Genomic DNA, 22,141 nt, shown 5'->3' on the forward strand with positions numbered 1-22,141 from the left:
ACCATCCTCCACAGTAGACTGTACTTCTCTTGAGATCCCAGAAAAGCGCCTTGTCACTATAGGTGAATCAAGTAGTGGTACCCACAGCATTCAGTGCTGTCTGCAGAGATGTACTTGCATCTAACTGCCCCACAGCAATCAGGGACCTGAAGTCTGCTCTCTGTGGCAGTTTGTTTCTCCAGCCTAAACTTACTGTAGTTTAACATCAGAGAGCAAGCAGAGCCTGATAGTTTGAAATTCTACCTCTCAGACTTTCCAAAGTAACTCTTACAATTGAACAGATCTAGACACTTCATTTCCATTTCAGATGGAGTCATTTTAGCCTATGCTTTCAATTCACAGCAGCAACAACTAAAAAACCCTGGTAGCAGATGTGAAAAAATATTCTGTTCTTACCAACAGTACATACTATCTCTCACCTGCTTTTCTGAAATTGGGACAACAGCTGTTGGTGTCTGCCAGATATTTTAGGAGATTCCAATAGGGCTTTGTTAATGGCACCGAAGTGTGCAAAATGTTCAATAACTTATGAGGGGTCTCCTCCACCTCTTCAAATGGAATATTGAGTGATTCACCTACCCTCCTCACCAAATACTGGAAGCCTTTATAGACATCCAGATGAAAGGATTACTGACACATTTGGAAACAAAGAGGAGATAGCCACCGGTGCCTGCATGTCCTAATCTTGTCTTGGGGCAGTTCTTCCTCTGCAGGCAGGAGAGGGTCATTAGGGGATGTCTGAGGTTACAGTGATCTCTGCCTCTAAGTAGCTCTCTCTCTGAGATGGTGCATAAGAGATACACCAATATTGACCCTATGGTTTCCAGTATAGTCATGCAGGAACAGTACAGGGAAAAGGAGTATAGGCCGAAAGGGAAGGGTACTAGGGCATCAGGCTACCCTCTTAACTCCTACAGATCTAAACACAGGAGACCCTAGACTCTCTTTCTGATCCACAGAACTTGGGAAAGGGAGTCCTAGGGGAACAGTTGGAGAAACCGCCTCATTTTTTTGAGAGTCAGATGAAAAATACAAAAATTTCATCGCTAAAGATGGGGCTGCTGAGGCAGGAGTAATAGGTTGTAACTCAGTAGCGGGTGCTGCTGAAGACAAGATTGGTACTGAAGACACAGTTTACCACTGAAGCAGCAGGCATGAGGACAGATGGAACATTAAGCTCAAGGGACAGTAAGAGAGACTCAGGCTCCTCCATAACGCAGAGGTTCTTCAGTTATGTGTACCTCATCAGTACCAAGATATATGATGCTGCAAATCTCAAATCTAATGTGCAGCCCTGAGGGTAGCCAGAGTCAATTCACTTAGTATTGACATGCTTGGTACTGATATATTTATCTGTGCTGAAGAGTTAGCAAACAATAAAGACACACACAGTGCCGAAATAACCTAAATAGCCATTGTCTTGGTACTACTCAAGAACACTGTAACCTGCAGTGTGCAGTATCAATCAGCCAGTACCTTGTTCCCTTGAATCTCCTCCAGTACTCAGTTCAAGCTGTGGAGACTCCTTAGATCGGGAGTGAAGAGGCCATTTTGACCTCTTCTTTACATTAGCAATATGAGAACTGACTAATTTTAGAGGAGGAGCAATGTTCCTTTCCCTCCGGAACATTAACAAGGATAGTCCTACCAAAATCTCTGGAATTGCAGCTTGCTTACTGGAGCCAAGCTGACACTGGCACTTTTGGACACAACAGACTGATCACCAGGAATGGGTCAGACCAACCTGGATGTGAGGCAGGTTGCATGGAATGGTAAAGTGGAAACATTTTAAGCTTCGCTTCTCAGGCTTCAAAGTCCTCTTGAAAAAGACTTGCACATGGTGCATTTAAGGGGAAATTTGACTCCTCCAAACAATGAGATCTTGTGAGTCCATCATTAATGGGAAGTGCTGCCTCACAATGGGGCAAATTTTAATCCGGGAGACTTTGGCTGCAACATCTTTAAGCACTGGGTACTGAAAGATCCCAGTTCGGAATATGTGCAAGTATTAAAGACTTCTCAGAACTAAGTGAAACCTATCAAAGAGGTGGTGCCAACAGGCAACTAACTAAACCAAGTTTACTGTACTAATATATACACTAAATCTAAATTTTCCTTATTAAGAGAGAAAGTGATCATGGACTCTGGGTGCACTGTGTCAAAGCCACAGGAAGTAAGAAGGAACTGAGTGGCAGTACGTCCCATGCTGCATGCCCTTGGTGTGGGAGCACAAAGGCCCTCAGGCTGCATGAGAGCACTCAGACATTGTTGGCCAAGAGACTCGGATTTCAAGCAAATGCTCGCCAAGAATGGAATATACACAGGCAACTACTCAAAAGAAGAACTGCTCATTCTCAAACTTTACTTCTGTTTGTGAGGTAAGTGATTCTTGTGTGTTTAGATCTGGGGAGTTTTGTTTTTAATTTTACCTTTCTGTTCCCTATGGAAGGAGCTGGATTTTGTTTGAATCACTATATACCAGAAGGCACACTGCATACACCTTACTATTCTTATTTTAACCCAGTGCATATATTGCATGGGATTCCATTTTTATGAGCTTTAAGATAAAAATAAAAGATTTAACAAGCAGTTTGAAAGTTCTTCTTAAATAGGCTACATATTGTCTCCTTCAAATAAAGCTATTGCAACGTTGACTCAGTGATCTGACCTTTACTATATGACTTCTTGTCTTATAAGGATGGCATTATTTTGGAAGGGAAAGCATCTAACTGGTAAAATGCTGAGGTACATAAGTTAATATTACTAGTCAAATTTAAGAAGAGTGACTTACCCACTGCTGGTGCATCATACTCATCCCCAAGCAGAATTTCAGGAGCAGAATATGCTAGAGATCCGCAACTGGTAGTGAGCTTCTTTCCAGGCTGAAATTTGTTGCTGAAGCCAAAGTCAGTCAATTTCACAAGTCCTTGTTTTTCAAAGAAGACAACATTTTCTGGTTTTAAGTCTCTGTGAACTACATGTAGTTTATGGCAATAAGATATAGCATGAACTATCTGAGCAAAGTATTTCTTAGCCAGGTCCTCATTAAGTCCCTCTTCATGTTTCATGATGTAATCAAACATATCTCCTCCATCACCAAGCTCCAAGATAAGGTAAAGTTTGGTCTGGGTGTCAATCACTTCATACAGACGAACAATATTAGGATGCTGCACTAGTTTCATGCATCTAACTTCTTGGAAAAGATGTCCAGTGGCCAGAGTGTCCAGTTTGGTCTTGTCAATTACTTTCACTGCTACTTTTTCACCTGTAAAGACATGCCGGGCAAGTTTGACCACAGCAAAGTGCCCTCTGCCCAAGGTTTTATCCAAATCATACAATCCAGCAATTTTTCCATCATACCCTCGTTTGAAGCCTGCCATACTGTTCCTGAAGAAGGAATAATGTTTAAACTGTTTGGAATTGGGATCTTCTCATATAAGAATATTTGTTCCAAATAAGTAATCCATGTTCACTGCCAAACATCTAAAACATAGAAAGAGAAACAAGATTACATATATTCACTTGCTCCTTAGTGTAAGCCATTAAAAAATAATTGCAACGTGGGCTTTATAGAATACTTCTGAAGTTATTCAGCAAGTGAGTTCTTCAAAAAGAATGTTTTGCCAAGACCCTAACTAAAGCAATGCACTGCTGACCAGCATCGGTCAGAAAACCATGCCATTAATGTGTTTGAAGAAAGTGAGTTTTAAAGGCACAATGAGATAAAGAGTAACGGAATTTCAAGAGAAATTTACTCGAAGGGCATTGGAGGAACCTCACGATACCCAAAAACTTCTCTTGAAAACTGGATACCCTTGATGTGCCTTGGATTTGGAAAATACAATGTGTGATTAACACTTCAAGGAAGCTGTAGTTTGGATAAATTAGTTCTTCCACATGACTACAGTATAAACATGGTCAATTATAGAAGCCCAAATGTTCTTGTTAAAACAGGGGAGATAATCATAAGAATTGAAAGTCATGCCAATAGAACTTCAAATCACACAACAACTGTTATGTGCTGCAACACAAGAGTTAAAATATGCCAAAAAATGAGGTGAAACACACTCATTTCTTGGATCAATGTTCTATTGCAGTGACTTTGAAATATGTTGGGTAAAATTTCCCATTTACCACAACTCAGAATGAGGCCCTAGATTTCACTTTCTACCTCATAAATGTAATGATTGTTTACCAATAGAACAGCAACATGCAAACTAAAGCAATTGAAAAATTAAAAGGCTGTGATTAAGTGTTTGATATGTTTATGCACTGTAAAAAGGACAATTATTTTTTAAAAAATAATTTTTAATCTGACATTGTCACTTGGCTCTCAATTAAAACCTTACAAGTGAAACAACCCACAGGACAAACTTGAAGCTCAAAAGTAGATGTGCCAACTCCATAGGTTAAAAAAAAAAAAAAGGCTGCTCCCCTCTGATAGCTTTCCTTTAGTCACTGGATTTCAGGCACTTCACCCCAAAGGTAACTCCAAGTTCACTTCACTTTTAAAAACCAAGTGTCAAACTTTAGCGCCATTTAAGTCAATAGTAAAATCTCCTTTTATTGCAAAGGAAGTCCCTTTTGTATTTAAAAAGTTACTTCGAATTTCAACAAGTGTATTTGGATATTTAAAAAAGCACAACAAAAACATAGCCATGGGACAGTAAAAGAAACAGAGAAAGTCTTGAAAGGACATAGTCAATAAGGGGACGAGGAGTCTTCTAACCCAGAAAGTCTCCACTCAATTCCAGAACCAACACCTCCCACTTCAAAGAACAATTAGCCTACTTCTCGAGAAAGTCATTCACAACATGAGGAATCAAACACAAGAAACCCTCTCCAAATTCAGTCTATGCTCACAGACAAACAGGAAGTACTGCAAGAAAATTAAGCCATCAGGGAGGCTGCAACCCTAATCCATGTCATTGTCAGATAGTCAAAGTATTGAGAAAGTCTTTGCCCTCTAACTGAGCTCATTAATACCTCCTCTAAAAAGAGACCTAACAGTCTTCCTGAATCACATCAAAATCTGACTATTAGTTAAGAAATTACTATCCAGTATCTAGCCTTCTGTTCCTGAACAAAGTAACTGAGAAGCTTGCAGAGATCACCTCCAACTCCACCTAGATTCTGCCAATATTCTGGGCCCCATACAATTAAGCTTCAGGGCTGGACATGGAATAGAGAGATGGTGTCACTGATGAATGAGCTCTTCTTGACCAGGAAAAAGAAACATTTGTACTCCTATCAAAAATCCTGCTCCCCATTTCATATGTGGGCATGGTTAGCAGCTCTGGATTTCAGATGGCTTCAACTGCTCATCTCATATCAAACTCTAAGCTGTGATGGGCATATGCTCCTCCAACTCAATAGCCTTCAGATGTGGATTCCTCCTCTCCCTTAATCTGTTCAACATCTATATGAAGCCATTAAGCACATCTATATGAAGATAGTAAACAGCACAACCAGCAACTGGATGAAGAACATAAGAACAGCCATACTGGGTCAGACCAAAGGTCCATCTAGCCCAGTATCCTGTCTTCCAACAGTGGCCAATGCCAGGTGTTCCAGAGGGAATGAACAGAACAGATAACCATCAAGTGATCCATGCCCTGCAGCCCATTCCCAGCTTCTGGCAAACAGAGGCTGGGAACACCATCTCTGCCCAATAGCCACTGATGGACCTATGCTCCATGAATTTATCTAGTTCTTTTTTGAACCCTATTATAGTCTTGACTTTCACAACATCCTCTGGCAAGGAGTTCCAAAGGTTGACTGTGCTTTGTTTGGAAAAAAAATACTTCCTTTTGTTTGTTTTAAACCTGCTGTCTATTACTTTCATTTGGTGGCCCCTAGTTCTTGTGTTAGAGCAGCTATCGGAAGCTAAATCCTAAAAAGACTAAAGCTATGCTTACAAGAAGAATGAAGCATGGTAAAGAACTCACCACCACTGCTTGTGTATATGCAAATAGCCTATAGCCATAAAAAAAAATGTCATTTCTAAATACAGTTGACAAGCATTGTGTGCCTCCTATCTAATTTGAACGTACCCACAGAGAACGTTTTATTCCTTCATGTCTAGGATTGAAACTGATGACCTTAAATTTAAAAAAAAAAAAGCTAAAATTGGTTCAGAACATAGCAACCTAACTGCTCAGCAACACAACCTGCCAAAGCACATTACCCCAGTGCTCTATTCTTTTTGCTGGCTTCCTATGAAATAGCAAAAGACTCAAGGTTTTGGTCATCCTCCCCCAAAGCCTCCATGTGACTGGCTCAAATCATCTGACCACCTCACTCAGTGATCATCACTTAAGCTACATTCCACTAGTAATGTCAAATTCCGGAATGTGCCTCGTGTGCATGGGAAATACATTTCTTGGTGATCGGCCCATAAAACTAGATCTTGGTGCTGCATGAGGTAAAGCTAACCTTGAGGTCAAAAATACAAAATCCATGTTGAACTAACATCAACAAGAAAAATCCAAAAAAAGTCCATTCTCTGCACACTGGAGGAGAAAGCGAAGTTTATATATACACATTAAACAAACACACACACATACACACACACTTTAATTGTGTGAAATGCTCAGACCACAAAGGTAGGGCATGGTAAAAACCTAGGCAGACAGTGAGATAAGACAAGGGTGAGACTTAAATCAACAAGTACTACTGCATTTAAGATTACTATAACTAAAACACTAGGAGAAAATAGGGAAACTGACTATATGCCATGGTTCTGAAAATGTACAAAGTGAACAAACAGGAAGAGAGATTTTCCCCTAATCTCTGTGCATCTCACTAACAGCAACAGAGAAAGAAAAGAGAACGATTGGCAGAAGAGCTCAAGAACAAAAGTTGTACCTGCAACTATTCACTTTTGTAAAATCTGATTACAAGGTGACTGTTTCTCTTTAAAACTTCAACCTGTTACAAAAAGCTTTTGATCAAAAGTCAGCTATGCCTTAGTTACTGAGAAATATTCAAAAGATAGCACAATCAATGGGACAAATGTTCACAAAAAGGGAAGGAAAAATAGGGTCAGAGCAAGGAGAAGATAAAAAACAGTTACAACAATAATAATAAGAGATATACCTATCTCCTAGAACTGGAAGGGACCTTGGAAGGCCATCGAGTCCAGCCCCCTGCCTTCAATAGCAGGACCAAGTACTGATTTTTGCCCCAGATCCCGAAGTGGCCCCCTCAAGGACTGAACTCACAACCCGGGGTTTAGCAGGCCAATGCTCAAACCACTGAGCTATCCCTCCCTCAGAACTGTTGTTCTTCGAGAGGTGTTGTTCATGTCCATTCCAATCAAGTGTGTGCACGTGCTTGTGCACAATGGCCAGAAGATTTTTCCCTTAGCAGCATCCGTCGGGTTGGCTTGAGCGTCCCTTGGAGTTGCACCCTCATGGCTCCTAATATATAGCCCTCCCGACCTGCCATCCCTTCAGTTCCTTCTTGCTGGCTACTCCGACAGAGGGGTAGGCGGGTGGGTATTGGAATGGACATGAACAACACATCTCAAAGAACAACAGTTCCGAGAAGGTGAGTAACCAGTTTTTCTTCTTCAAGTGCTTGTTCATGTCAATTCCAATCAGGTGACTTCCAAGCAAATTTAGGAGGCAGGGTCAGAGCTGTCCAATGACTGGAATACTGCTCTACCAAAGGCCGCATCATCTCTGGCCTACCTAGTAATTGCATAGTGTGTGGCAAAAGTGTGTATTGATGACCACGTGGCTACCCTGCAAATTTCCTGGGTAGGGACTTGAGCCAGGAAAGCTGTTGATGAAGCTTGCGCCCTTGTAGAGTGCACCATTATCGGGGGCACTGGGATCCCTGTTAGATTGTAGCACTCAGTAATGCAGGCCACAATCCATGACAGAATGCACTATGTCGAAACAATCTGGCCCTTCATCCTGTCCGCTACTGCGACGAAGAGTTGTACCAACTTCCTGAACGGTTTCATCCTTTCGATGTAAAAGGCCAGCACTTTGCAGACGTCGAGACTGTGGAGCCTCTGCTCCCTGCTAGTCGCATGAGGTTTGGGCTAAAATACCGGAAGGAAAATGTCCTGGTTGATGTGGAACTGCAACACTACCTTCAAATGGAAGGCCGGATGGGGTCTGAGCTAAACCTTGTCCTTCAAAAACATGGTGTAGGGCAGCTCAGACATTAGAGCCCTGAGCTTCGACACACTCCAGGCTGAAGTTATTGCCACCAGGAACACGAACTTGTAGGAGAGGTAGAGCAGGGAGCATGTTGCTAGAGGCTCGAACAGATGCCCTATGAGCCTAGAGAGGACCAAGTTAAGGGCCCAAGCAGGAACCGGTTGGCAGAAACACAGGTACAACCTGTCAAGGCCCTTCAGGAAGCAACTGACCAATGCGTTAGCAAAAACCGAGCAGCGCTGTACCCCTGGGTGAAAAGCTGAAATGGCAGCTAGATGTACTCTTATGGAAGACAAGGAGAGACCTTCTTGCTTTAGGTAGAAAAGGTAATCCAAAATCTGGGGCACTGAGGCTAGTGCTGGGGGAAAGTTGTGCTGAGCTGACCAGATTGAAAATCTCTTCCATTTCGCCAGGTATGTGGCCCTAGTGGAGGGTTTCCTACTACTCAAGAGAACCTGTCTGACTTATTCTGAACAAGAGAGCTCGAACATAGTCAGCCATAGACCCTCCAAGCTGTGAGATGCAGCGACTGCAGGTTTGGGTGCTGGAGCCGTCTGTGATCCTGCGTAAGAAGGTCCGGGAAGAGCAGCAGGGTAATCAGGGCTCTGATTGACAAGTCTAGGAGAGACGTATACCAATGCTGGCAAGGCCAGGCTGGTGCTATGAGAATGATCCGAGCCAGGTCTCTGCGGATCTTAAGCAGGCTCTTGTGGATAAGTGGTATGGGTGGGAAGGCGTATAGAAGCGGTCCCCCATAATGGAGGAGGAACATGTCCACTGTGCTGCCCAGTTTGTGATTCTGGAAGGAGCAGACACTTCCTGTTGAGTCGTGTGGCAAGAAGGTCGATCAGGGGACAGCCCCACCTCTGGAAGAGCGAAGATGCGACATCCAAGCGAAGGGACCACTCGTGGCTGTGAAAAGATCTGCTGAAGCAATCCGCCAGCTTGTTCTGGACCCCTGGAAGGTAAAATGCCTTTAAATCAACTGAGTGCTCTATACAAAAGTCCCATAACTTGAGGGCTTCCTGGCATAGGGGAGAGAAGCGTGCGCTACCGTTTGTTGATATAGAATACTGCGGTCGTACTGTCCGTCATGACTGATACACATTGGCCTGCTAGATATGGGTGGAATGATTGACATGCTAGGCATACCGCCCTGAGCTCCCTGACTTTGATATGAAGACTGAGATCTGTCTGTGCCCAGAGGCCCTGCGTCCTATGGTCCCCCAGATGAGCTCCCCACCCCAAGTCTGACGTGTCTGTCACTAGCGTCAAGGATGGTTGTGGGGCAGCAAAGGGGACTCCTGAGCACATCTGCTAAGTGTCCGTCCACCACAGGAGCAAGTCGAGGATAGAGCAAGGCAGGGTCACAGTCCTGTCCAAGCTGTCCCTGGCAGGTCTATACACTGACACAAGCTACGACTGAAGCGGCCGAAGCCTGAGTCTGGCGTGCCGAACCACGTATGTACAGGCCGCCATGTGGCTGAGAAGTTTGAGACAATTTCTCGTGGTGGGAAAGTGCTTGAGTCACTGGATCATGGCTTCAAGGGCCTGGAATCTTGCCTGCGGGAGGAATGCTCTGGCTTGGACTGAGTCCAGAACCGCCCCTGTGAACTCTATCCGCTGGACCGGGGCACAGAGTCAATTTCGTTTCATTCAGTAGGAGGCCTAGATTCTTGAAAGTGGCTCTGATGAATGCCACCTGAGCTTCCAGCTGAGCCCTCGATCAGCCTCTGATCAGCCAGTTGGCGAGGTATGGGAACACCTGTATCTGATGTTTCCACAGAAAGGTGGCGACAACTGCCATGCACTTGGTGAAGACTCGAGGCGACAATGACAGGCCAAAAGGGAGGACAGTAATTGGTAATGGGAAACATTGACCACAAACCTGAGGAACTTTCTGTGGTTGTGCGCAATCATTACATGAAAATATGCATCCTTCAAATAGAGGGCAGCATACCAGTCTGCTGGATCCAGTGAAGGGATAACGAGAGTCAGGGAGACCATGCGGAACCTGAGTTTCCTCACAAACTTGTTGAGATTGCGCAGGTCGAGGACAGGCCTTAGGCCTTCGGTTTTAAGAAATAGTGGGAATAGAAACTCTCGCCCCTGTGTTCCGGAATCTCCTCCACCGCCCTTAGTGCTAAGAGCGATTGCACCTCCTGAATGAGAAGTTACTCATGAGAAGGGGCCCTGAAGAGGGACGGGGAAATGGGGTGGAAGGGCGGAAGGGCACAAAATTGGATGGAGTATGCTCTCTCTACTGTGTGAAGCACCCAGCAGTCCAAAGTTATATGGGACCATGCATGGTAGAAAGGGTAGTCAGGAGGAAAAGGTAAGGCAGGGTGAATCCAGTCTCTGGTCTGGTGCGCCGTCCTCGACCGCATCTTCAAAAGGTCGATTTAGGGCCAGAGGGCGGTTTGGGCTGGCCTTGATTAGTAAAGGGATGTTGCCTTCTCCTACCACTCCAGTTCCTCCTTCTAGAATTGTCCTGGTGGTTCTCCAACAGGAACCTTTGAGAAGGTTGTGGGCAGAAGTGTCTCCGCTGTGTGGCGGGGGTATGCAAGCCCAAGGGTCTAAGGGTGGCTTGGGAATCTTTTAGGCTGTGGAGCCGTTTGTCCATCTTCTCTGAAAACAGAGTTTCACCCTCAAACAGGAGGTCCTGAATTGTTTGTTGGACTTCGTAGGGTAACTCTGAGACTTGCAATCAGGTCCCCCACCGCATAGCCACCCCTGTCGCCATGACTCTTGTGGCAGCGTAGGCAGCATCTAAGGTTGCCTGCAGTGAAGCATGGGAGACTAATTTCCCTTCATCCACCAAGGTGGTGAACTCTGATCGAGAGTCTAAAGGGACGAGCTCTGTGAACTCTGCCATGGAAGCGCAGGTATTATAAGTACAGAGTGCCAGCTGACAATGGCCGCTGGTTAGTCGCATCGACAACTAGTGAGTCCGGAGACAGATGGGAATAGAGATGCTCAAAGCCTCTGGAAGGGACGAAATACCAGCGCTCATTGTGTTTGGCAGTGGGTGATAGGGAGTCTGCCATGGAGTCTTGGTGGTGTCCACCACCATTTTTATGAGGGGTAATGCTACCCATGAAGGTCCCAAGGGTGCTAGGATGTCCACCACGGGATCCATGTCCTCAACCACCTCCTCAGCCTTAATGCCCAAACTTTGGGCAGCCCTGCGGAGCAACTGCTGCAGAACTCTATTGTCCTCTAACACAGGAGCTTGGATGTCCCTGCCAACATTTCATCCAGCAACAAGGACAAGGAAATGTGTGTCGGTGGTGGAAGCTCCCTGCCATCTGCCCCGGACAGGTCACGTGACTCCCAGGGCAGCGTTGGAGGAGGTGGTGCCGATATCGGTGCCAGGGCCGCAGGAGTCGTAGTCAACGTCTGCATCAGTCTCACAGGAGGGAGCTGCATCGGCACGTTCACAGAAGCTGTCGGGGTCCGGAGGCCAGGTGCCAACATCAGCACCTGAGCTGTAGATGCCTGCATTGAGGTCGACGTCAACAATGGTGTAGGTGCGGGAGACGAGTGTGTCATCGTTGCGAAGGCCGGTGCTGAAGTCAGAGCCGAGCATGACACCAGAGTTGATGACGGTGCCATAGGGAAAGGCGTTGGGACTGTAGGCGCCAGGTGCGTATGCACCGTGGAAGGCAGCACAAAAGTGTCAGAAGCGACTGAAGATGTTGATAAGCGTGGGCCCTGGGTTCCTCCCTGGCCCTGGTGATAAGCCCAGGGAGTCCAGGAGGGCCATTGAGGCGGGTTCTGCCACTGCGGAGGCCACGCCTGCTGCTCCCTTCCATCTCTGCCCAGCCTCGCTCTATGGCTTCTGCTCCTACTTGAGCGGTAGGAGTTGGGCTCCAACTCTGAGCTCTCAGAGACTGAAGACCATGGAGGAGCCAGTCCTCGATGCCTCAAACGTCAAGAGCTCAGGGAGCGGGAAGGCTCTCTGTCGGAGCCTGTAGGTGCCAATGGACAAGGCGAAGGGGAGTGCCTCAACATCATAGCAGGCTTTCCCTTAGAATGCACCAGAGGATGGGGCTCCATCAATGCTGAGGGTTCCTCCCTGGCAGGCGAGAATGGTGCCGCTGAAGCTGCTGTGTAGGCACCAGAGATCGAGGTGGGGCTAGACTCGACTGCCTCCCCTGGACTGGAGTCGATAGGGCCCTGGAAGGAGATGCCGAGGAGTGGCCCACCTGGGGTCGCACTTCTCGAGGCTTAGCCAGAGAACAGTCGTCCGGCTTTTTCTTCTTTTGAGGCACCGGTGAGTGGAAGCAGTGCCTACTATCAGATTGGCCCCCGTGAGGAGCTGTGTCGGTGCCGAGCATCCCTGGAGTAGTTCTTCCTTGGCGCCTTTGGAACTCCGCGTCGAGGACGATGACATAGGGGTCAGTCTCTCGAGCCCGGTCAGAATGGGGGGGGCGCGTGCAAGGCTACCTCCATGAGGATCACCTTTAGCTGCTGTTCCCGTTCTTTAAGTGTTCTCGGGCGGAACTCGCGACAGCTCTTGCAATGATCTTTCTGATGGGTCTCCCCCAGATCACTCTTAGGCATGTGCTTGGCATAAGCCACACAGTTTTTAAATCCCGGGGACCACAGCATGCCACAGTGCCGGGGTCGCATTGGGTGCGGGGAACCCCGCCCTCCCCCAACTACTATACTGTACTAAACTTTAACTGGAGTACTACCAACAACTAATTAGCGATATACGCGGAATAACGAAGAAACTTGCCGAGCAAGAGCCGAGGGAAACCCCAGCCACCATCACTGGCAGTAAGAAGGAATGGAAGGGGTAGTGGGTCAGCAGGGCTATATATTAGGCACCATGAAGGCGCAGCTCCAGGGGGAGCCCAGGCCAATCCAACGGATGCTGCTAAGGGAAAAATCTTCCGGCCATCGATTGGAATCAACATGAACAAGCACTCGAAGAAGAACAAAGACTTTCCATATTAACGCTGTATTTTTGTTTCCTATTTTTACACAACAGGCGAGCTAAAACTGAGTTGCAAATCCAGCAATAGATTACCCCAAAATTGTGAACTTAATCTAAAGTCATGCATTCCTAACTGATAGCAACCTTTTTAATCTACATTTTTAAACCAAGTCTTAGAAAATTGAAACATAGGACATCAACTGTAAACTTAACAAGGTTTGGCAGAAAAAGAAAAGTATTCATTAGTAGCCAACAGGCACACTATTATTTATTATAATACACAAATATCACTACATGTGTGCACCACCAAAATTTCAAATATTCTAAGCTTGAAAAATGCAATTACTACTCTTTCATTAATGCTTTTAAGAGCACTGGAATGGGACTCAGGAGATCTCTGTTCTATTCTCAGCTCTACCACTTGCCTGCTGGGTGACCTTGGCCAAGTCACTTCACCACTGTATGCTTCAGTTTCTCCATCTGCAAAATGGGGATAATGAAACTTAACTCCTTTGTAAAGTGCTTTGATAAAGGAAATGGATAATGCTTTCCATTAGCAGATAAGTCTTATTTTCTGTACTTAACTGGGACTGTCATGGTATAATTCCCCACACTGAACCTTAGCGTCCAAAAGATGAGGTACCAGCATGAATTCCTCTAAGCTCAATTACCAGCTTAGTACTTGTAGCGCTGACACCAACCAGGAATTCCAGTGCCTGGCACACTCTGGTCCCCCCAAAACCTTGCCCGGGGACTCCTAAGAACCAGTCCCTCTGGATCTTAACACAAGGAAAGTAAACCCTTTCCCTCACCATTGCCTCTCCCAGACTTCCCCTCTCTGGGGTTACCCTGGAAGATCACTGTGATTCAAACTCCTTGAATCTTAAAACAGAGAGGAAAATTCACCTCCCCCCTCCTTCTCTCTCCCCCTCCCAGACTCTCCCTGAGAGAGAAAGTAATCCTAATACAGAGAGAAATTAACCTCTCTCTCCCGCTTCCCTCCTTTCTCCCCACCAAGTCTCTGGTGAATCCAGACCCCGTTCCCTGGGATCTCACACCAGAACAAAAAAACAATCAGGTTCTTAAACAAGAAAAGCTTTTAATTAAAGAAAGAAAAAACAGTAAATATTATCTTTGTAAATTTAAGATGGAATATGTTATAGGGTCTTTCAGCTATAGACACTGGAAATACCCTCCCAGCCTAAGTATACAAGTACAAATTAAAATCCTTTCAGCAAAATACAAATTTGAACTCCTTCCAGCCAAATACATATTTGCAAATAAAGAAAACAAACATAAGCCTAACTCACCTTATCACCTAGTACTTACTATTTTGAATCTATAAGAACCTGTATCAGGGAGATTGGAGAGAAACCTGGTTGCACGTCTGGTCACTCTCAGAACCCAGAGAGAACAACCACCAAACACTAATAGCACACACAAAAACTTCCCTCCCTCAAGATTTGAAAGTATCCTGTCCCCTGATTGGTCCTCTGGTCAGGAGACAGCCAGGCTCACTGATCTTGTTAACCCTTTACAGGCAAAAGGGATATGAAGTACTTGTGTTTTATTAACTCTTACTTATCTGTTTATGACAGGGACACAAAAAATATACTTGGTCAAAACATGGCTTTCAAGATAGCTCAAGAGAAAATATGACTTACATTTATGTGGTTAAAGTGGCATAAATGCAAAGCTAATGTTTAATTACGAGGGATTTTTTGCTCAACAAAACCCAGTTTTGACTGGAAATAGAGAGGACTGTCAAACATATCATCCAATAGATGTTCCTGATTGCAAGTTTGTTTGAAAAACTGGAGAACTATCCTGCAGGATAAACACTGCTGAGTCCTGTTATGTATTTAGTTTTTATTTCAGTCTAAAAGTAACAGCATTAATAGGTATTTTTCAGTGGGTAAAAGGGATGGAAATAGAGGTATCTCTGATATAGCAGGTTCAGGAAGACCACTGTGTGTAGCCCAAAATATACCAACAAGGCAAAAAGGGGAAGATTAACTAGAGATTTTTAACCAATTGATTGAAACACTCTTTCACCTTTGGCCATTGCAATGGCCAACTCCACCCAAAAAGTGATTTCTTACAGTACCTGAAGGAAGCAACAGGTGAAATTTGATTCAAAAGTCAACCACAGGGAACTAAATCAGATTAGATGTAACAAGGGAAGTGTCCAACTCTTCATGATCTCACTGATCACCAATATATTTTGAATAGCACATGGAATCAACAGAGGGAGGCGCACATCAGTTGATATCATTGCTACCCAGCCCTCTTTATACAAATGGTTTGGGAAGAGAATTCCAAGTACCAAACCTAGGCACATGAAGTGCTGTAGTCTTATATTTAAACAGCAAAGAATGAAAATTCTGCAAGTCTCAGAATTGTTATGTTCTTTCCTAGACAAGCACCACTCTATTTCACTGGTCACCCAATCTAGAAAACATTAAAGTTTGATATCTTATGGACCACCACAGCTAGAAACAAATGTCATACCACCACTGGAAAGCTCGGAATCTCAACTTCCAGCAGTTTATATCCTTCATTTATACGCCCTGTGTGTGCTGAAAAAGTTAACCAGAAAATACCCACAATTCTGATCATAATTTGTTCTCCACAGTTCAGTTTTGACAGATTTATCACAGACTTTTACAGAGAAGGGTTGGAAAGCTTTCCAAAAAGTAAAGCATTAATGGTGTAAACTACTAACATCTAATACAACCTCTCAAGATAGTAATTGCAAAAGTAACAGAGCAGGGGAGACAGCAAGATTGTAGTCAGGATGACATAATTATAAAGGTCCATTATTTAGTAAACAGCCAGACCCAGAAATTCTTAGCTATAAAGTTTCTTCAGTTATATCAAATCTTAATAGTACCAAACTAAATCCATTTTGACAGTTCACATACTCAAACATATTTTGCAGCATGCCATAATACCCACTAGAGCAGCAAACAGCTTCTCCCCCAGCACAACAAACCCACAGTAGACCTCAGCTACCCATAATCCAACCAACAATTAATTGACAACAATTCATCCACAAAGAAAAAGCAAATCTAAGAAGAAGCCCAGAAACCAAGCATTTTGGTCAGTCTTTCCTGAATCCAGAAATAAAACCATATAAACTTCTCAAACCAAGATTTGTTTTGAAGATTAATTGGCATTATCCAAGTATTTTTCCCTAAACTTCAGAATTATAAATCCCTCAACAGCTTCCCTCTTCCTCCTCCCAAGCCATCATTTTATAATAACTGTTTGGAATGATGTATTACTCTGATGAAAGTCTACCCTTCTGCAACATGCATATCCTTTATTATTGTAGATCTGGTCATGAATGGTGGCGCTGATTATTTTTTAAATGGGGAAAACAAACATTTATTTTGAGAAAGTTAATTGTAAGGATTTTGTAACAGAAGGAAACCACTGATCAAAATTGGGTTCCACCAACCTTGACAGTGCCCCTTTCAGAGATATCATCTGGGTTTGTTCTTTGTTCATGAAGTCTCAGACTTTCTTCATCCTTTCCAAATGTCTAATGATGTTTCCATATCAGGTACTGAGGCCAGTTTTGCATTCTTCTTTCCCTCGCTCCTAGGTAAGCGGAGATTTTTAAAAAAAACATTATTTCCCTCCACTGGAAGGCTATTAAATATTTGTTGAATACACGAAGATAAAAGATACTAATACTTGAATTTCAACAGATGTTCAGCTGATACTTCACTGTGAACCAATTTTAAAAAAAAATCAAATGAGATTAAGCCATTATTGTAAGCACACTCAGACAAAGGTAACATTAATAAACAAGAACAAATCAAGATTTTTTTTATCCACACAGACTGAGATAGAAGTGTCAAATGCTGTCCCATGTCTGACTACGGAGACAAATACATATAAAACCTATTGTAAGCCACATTGTCACCTGTCAAAGAAAGATTTCCACAGTATGCATGTGAACTAAATCCTGGAGCATCACTGGTTTAATAAATGTCTGATACCTTAAGTGTTCAGAATACCAACTTGGCTTGGACACGTATGCCTTTATAATACTGGAACCTTCCCACAGAGACCTGTAGCTAAAATCTGCTTTTCCTTAAAGTTCAATAACATTGTTCTTCCCCACCCAGTTACTCAGCTTCTATATTACCAGGGGCGGCTCCAGACCCCAGCATGCCAAACGCGTGCTTGGGACGGAATGCCGCGGGGGGCGCTCTGCCGGTCACCGGGAGGGCAGCAGGCAGCTCCAGTGGACCTCCCAGAGGCATGCCTGCGGAGGGTTCGCTGGTCCCATGGCTCCAGTGGACCTACCGCAGATGACCAGCAGAGCGCCTCCTGCAGCATGCCGCCCTGCTTGGGGTGGCGAAATGTCTAGAGCCACTCCTGTATATTACAACTTCATTACTAACATCTTAAGTTACTTAAGAACTGGCAGAAAACTGAAATTTATCATTCCTTAATATATATGAACTGCAGCCATAAAATCCTGAGCTGTAATCTTATATCTCAAGATGAGCTTGGTTATGCCTGGTCACTAATGGGATGCAAGACTGCTGAAGAAAACACAAGATGATGCAGGAGTCACGTTCGTGAATCAATAAATAGAAACTTTTCCATACAACTTCACATAATACCAATGCCCCATCATGGTAACAGCATATACTGTGAAGTTGAAAGATGCAGTCTAAGGATATGTCTACACTATGGGATTATACCGATTTTACAGAAACCGGTTTTTTAAAACAGATTGTATAAAGTTGAGTGCACGAGGCCACACTAAGCACATTAATTCGGCGATGTGCGTCCATGTGCCGAGGCTAGTGTCAATTTCTGGAGCGTTGCACTGTGGGTAGCTATCCCATAGCTATCCCATTGCTCCGGCAGTCTCCCCGCCCCTTGGAATTCTGGGTTGAGATCCCAGTGCCTGATGGGACAAAAAACATTGTCGCAGGTGGTTCTGGGTACAGCCCCACCCCTCCCTCTGTGAAAGCAGCAGACAACCATTTCGTATCTTTTTTCCTGGGTGAACTGTGCAAACACCATAGCACAGCAAGCATGGACCCTGCTCAGCTCAAGACTGCAATCATGGACGTTGTAAACACCTCACGCATTCTCGTGCAGTCTATGCTGAAACAGGACCTGCAAACCAGGCGAGAAGGCGGCGGCTACGGCAGCATGGCGAAGAGAGTGATGAGGACATGGACACAGAATTCTCTCAAACCGCGAGCTCCTGCACTTTGGAGATCCTGATGGTAATGGGGCAGGTTCTAGCCATTGAACGCCGATTTTGGGCCCAGGAAACAAGCACAGACTGGTGGGACTGCATAGTTTTGCTGGTTTGGGACGATTCCCAGTGGCTGCGAAACTTTCGCATGCGTAAGGGCACTTTCATGGAACTTTGTGACTTGCTTTCCCCTGCCCTGAAACGCCATAATACCAAGATAAGAGCGGCCCTCACAGTTGAGAAGCGAGTGGCAATAGTCCTCTGGAAGCTTGCAATGCCAGACAGCTACTGGTCAGTCGGGAATCAATTTGGAGTGGGAAAATCTACTGTGGGGGCTGCCGTGATGCAAGTAGCCAAAGCAGTCATTAAGCTGCTGCTACGAAAGGTAGTGACTCTGAGAAATGTGCAGGTCATAGTGGATGGCTTTGCTGCAATGGGATTCCCTAACTGTGGTGGGGCGATAGATGGAACCCATATCTCTATCTTGGCACCGGAGCATCAGGGCACCCAGTACATAAACCGCAAGGGGTACTTTTCAATGGTGCTGCAAGCACTGGTGGATCACAAGGGACATTTCACCAACATCAGCGTGGGATGGCTTGGAAGGGTTCACGACACTCACGTCTTTAGGAACACTGCTCTGTTTAAACGGCTGCAGCAAGGGAATTACTTCCCAGACCAGAAAACAACAGTTGGGGATGTTGAAATGCCTGTAGTTATCCTGGGTGACCCAGCCTACCCCTTGATGCCATGGCTCATGAAGCCATACACAGGCAGCCTGGACAGTAGTCAGGAGTTGTTCAACTACAGGCTGAGCAAGTGCAGAATGATGGTAGAATGTGCACTTGGCTGTTTAAAGGCACGCTGGTGCATATTACTGACTCGCTCAGACCTCAGCCAAACCAATGTCCCCTTTGTTATTGCTGCTTGCTGTGTGCTCCACAATCTCTGTGAGAGTAAGGGGGAGACCTTTACGGCGGGGTGGGAGGCTGAGGCAAATCACTTGGCAGCTGATTACGCGCAGCCAGACACCAGGGCGATTAGAAGAGCACATCAGGAAGCAGTGCGCATCAGAGAAGCTTTGAAAACGAGTTTCATCACGGGCCAGGGTACGGTATGACTGCTGTGTTACCCCTTGATGAAACCCCCTCCCCTTGATTGACTCCTTCCCTGTAAGCAACCCACTTTCCCCCTTCGATTACAGCTTGCTTAAGGAAATAAATTCACTACCGTTTAAAAATCATGTATTCTTTATTAATGCATTATAAAAAGAGGGAGAGAACTGACGAGGCAGCCCAGGTGTGGTTTGGGAGGAGAATAGGAGGGAAGGAAAAGGCCACTAAAAAATTTTCAAAACAATGACAGCCTTTTGGTTGGGCTGTCCACAGGGGTGGAACAGGCGGGCATATGGAGCCTCCCCCCACACGTTCTTACACGTCTGGGTGAGGAGGATATGGAACATGGTGAGGGTGGTTACACAAGGGCTGCAGCAGCACTCTGTGATCCTGCTGCTGTTCCTGAAGCTCCACCAGATGCCAGAGCATGTCAGTTTGATCACGCAGCAGCCCCAGCGTTGCATCATGCCTCCTCTGATCTTCCTGCCGCCACCTCTCATCTCGAGCGATCCTCCTGTCCTCACATTTACTGGCATCTTTCCTGAATTTGATACTACATCCTTCCACTCATTCAGATGAGCTCTTTTACTGCGGGTCACTTCCATGATTTCCGAGAACATTTTGTCTCGTGTCTTTTTTTTCCTGCCACCTTATCTGAAATAGCCTTCGGGATGGAGTAGGGAGGCTTGAAAAATGTGCAGCTGCATGAGGGAGGGAAAAAAGGGAGAGAAGTGTTTAAAAAGATACATTTTACAGAACAATGCTTATACTCTTTCACAGTGAACAACACTATTCACCTTACATAGCACATGTGATTTCACTACAAGGTCACATTTTGCATGTTAATATTGACTGCCTGCGGCTCTGGTGTTAGAGATCTCACAGACGCAGGTCCGGGCAGCAGAATTCAGCTTGCATGCAGCCATTGTCTTTCGGCTTCTGCAGCCTTCATATACACAGTGCCCTCCTTTCCCAAATACCAAGCAAAGCCCGTTCAGTGCTGCTTCTTTCCTGTTAACCTGCAGCAGCAGAAAGCACGCCCCCATCCAATTCTCTGGGATGATCGCTTTACCGCTCCCCCCACCACGTGGCTGGTATCATGGAAAATCACTGCTAAACACCGCCCTTCTCCCCCTCCACCATGTGGCTGGTAGCAGGGAAGATCCCTGCTAGCCAAATGCGAAAAAGCTCAGCGTCAATCCCCCCGCCACCCCCCTGCTTGTCTACCTGCAAGGAAGGATTTCTTTTAAGCAACAGGCAAACAGCCCAGTAGGAATGGCCATCTCTGTCCCCTTAATTAAATTCCTGAATTTCAACTAGGTTACCATGAATGATATCACTCTCCTGAGGATAACACAGCGAGATAAAGAACGGATGTTTCTTGCATGCCAGCAATCACCGGGACCATATGCAGCTAAGCTTTGTCATGCAATGATACCCGATTACTTGCTAAATGCATGGCGTAGTCAAGTGTCCTACCATGGAGGACAGAATAAGGCTTCCGTGCCCAGAAACCTTCTGCAAAGGCTTTTGGAGTACCTCCAGGAGAGCTTCATGGAGATGTCCCTGGAAGATTTCTGCTCCATCCCCAGACATGTTAACAGACTTTTCCAATAACTGTACTGGCCGCGAATGCATCCCAAGTCCTCAGGGCAAATTAATCATTAAAAAACACTTGCTTTTAAACCATGTTTTATATTTACAAAGGTACACTCACCAGAGATCCCTTCCATGGCTTCATTATGTGGGACAGTGGCTTGGGAGGGTAATTCCGTCAGGTTGAGAATAAGCTCCTGGCTGTTGGGGAGAACAGAGTGTTGTGTGCTCTCTGCAAGCTCGTCCTTCTCTTCCTCCTCCTCATCTTCCCCGTTCGCAGAATCCTCAGCCATGGCTGAGATTACCTCCCCAACCTCTGAATCCACGGACAGGAGTGGGGTAGTGGTGGAGGACCCCCTTAGAATTGCATGCAGCTCAGCACAGAAATGGCACCTTTTCGGCCCTGCCCTGGACCTTCCGTTTACTTCTTTGGTTTTCTGGTAGGCTTGTCTGAGCTCCTTAACCTTCACACGGCACTGTACTGAGTCCCTGGTGCTGCCTCTCTGCATCATGGCCTTGGAAATTTTTTCAAATGTTTTTTCATTTCGTCTTTTGGTACGGAGTTCTGTTAGCACGGAATCCTCTCCCCATACAGCGATCAGATCCAGTACGTCCCGTGTGGTCCACGCTAGAGCGCTTTTTCGATTCTCAGGAGACTGCATTATTACCTGTGCTGATGAGCTCTGCGTGGTCACCTGTGCTGATGAGCTCTCCATGCTGGCCAAACAGGAAATGAAATTCAAAAGTTTGCGGGGCTTTTCCTGTCTACCTGACCAGTGCATCCAAGTTCAGATAGCATTCCAGAGCAGTCACAATGGTGCACTGTGGGATGCCGCCTGGAGGCCAATACCGTCGAAGTGCGGCCACACTAACCCTAATCCGACATGGCAATACCGATTTCAGCGCTACTCCCCTCATCGGGGAGGAGTACAGAAATCGGTTTTAAGAGCCCTTTACATCAATATAAAGGGCTTCGTTGTGTGGATGGGTGCAGGGTTAAATCGGTTTAACTCTGCTAAATTCGGTATAAACGCATAGTGTAGACCAGGCTTAAGATGAAAGAGACATCTTTTCCATT

The 22,141-nt window shown here is 45.3% G+C and overlaps 1 protein-coding gene across 3 annotated transcripts in view; it reads right to left on the minus strand.

Annotated features, from left to right (window-relative positions):
* Positions 1 to 22,141, minus strand: part of SNRK (SNF related kinase) — a 97,508-nt gene that overhangs the window by 71,113 nt on the left and 4,254 nt on the right. For 2 of the 3 annotated variants that reach the window (XM_030551036.1, XM_030551037.1), the window contains 2 exons: positions 16,583 to 16,725; positions 2,792 to 3,483 (listed from right to left, as the gene is read on the minus strand). In XM_030551036.1, the coding sequence (XP_030406896.1) occupies positions 2,792 to 3,380 (589 nt within the window). In that variant the 5' untranslated portion in view covers positions 3,381 to 3,483; positions 16,583 to 16,725. Of the gene's footprint in view, positions 1 to 2,791; positions 3,484 to 15,844; positions 15,847 to 16,582; positions 16,726 to 22,141 lie in introns of all 3 variants that reach the window. The other variant, XM_030551038.1, reaches the window with a different exon arrangement.

Source organism: Gopherus evgoodei, chromosome 2, assembly GCF_007399415.2.
Source record: "Gopherus evgoodei ecotype Sinaloan lineage chromosome 2, rGopEvg1_v1.p, whole genome shotgun sequence".
NCBI classification, from domain to species: domain Eukaryota; kingdom Metazoa; phylum Chordata; order Testudines; family Testudinidae; genus Gopherus; species Gopherus evgoodei.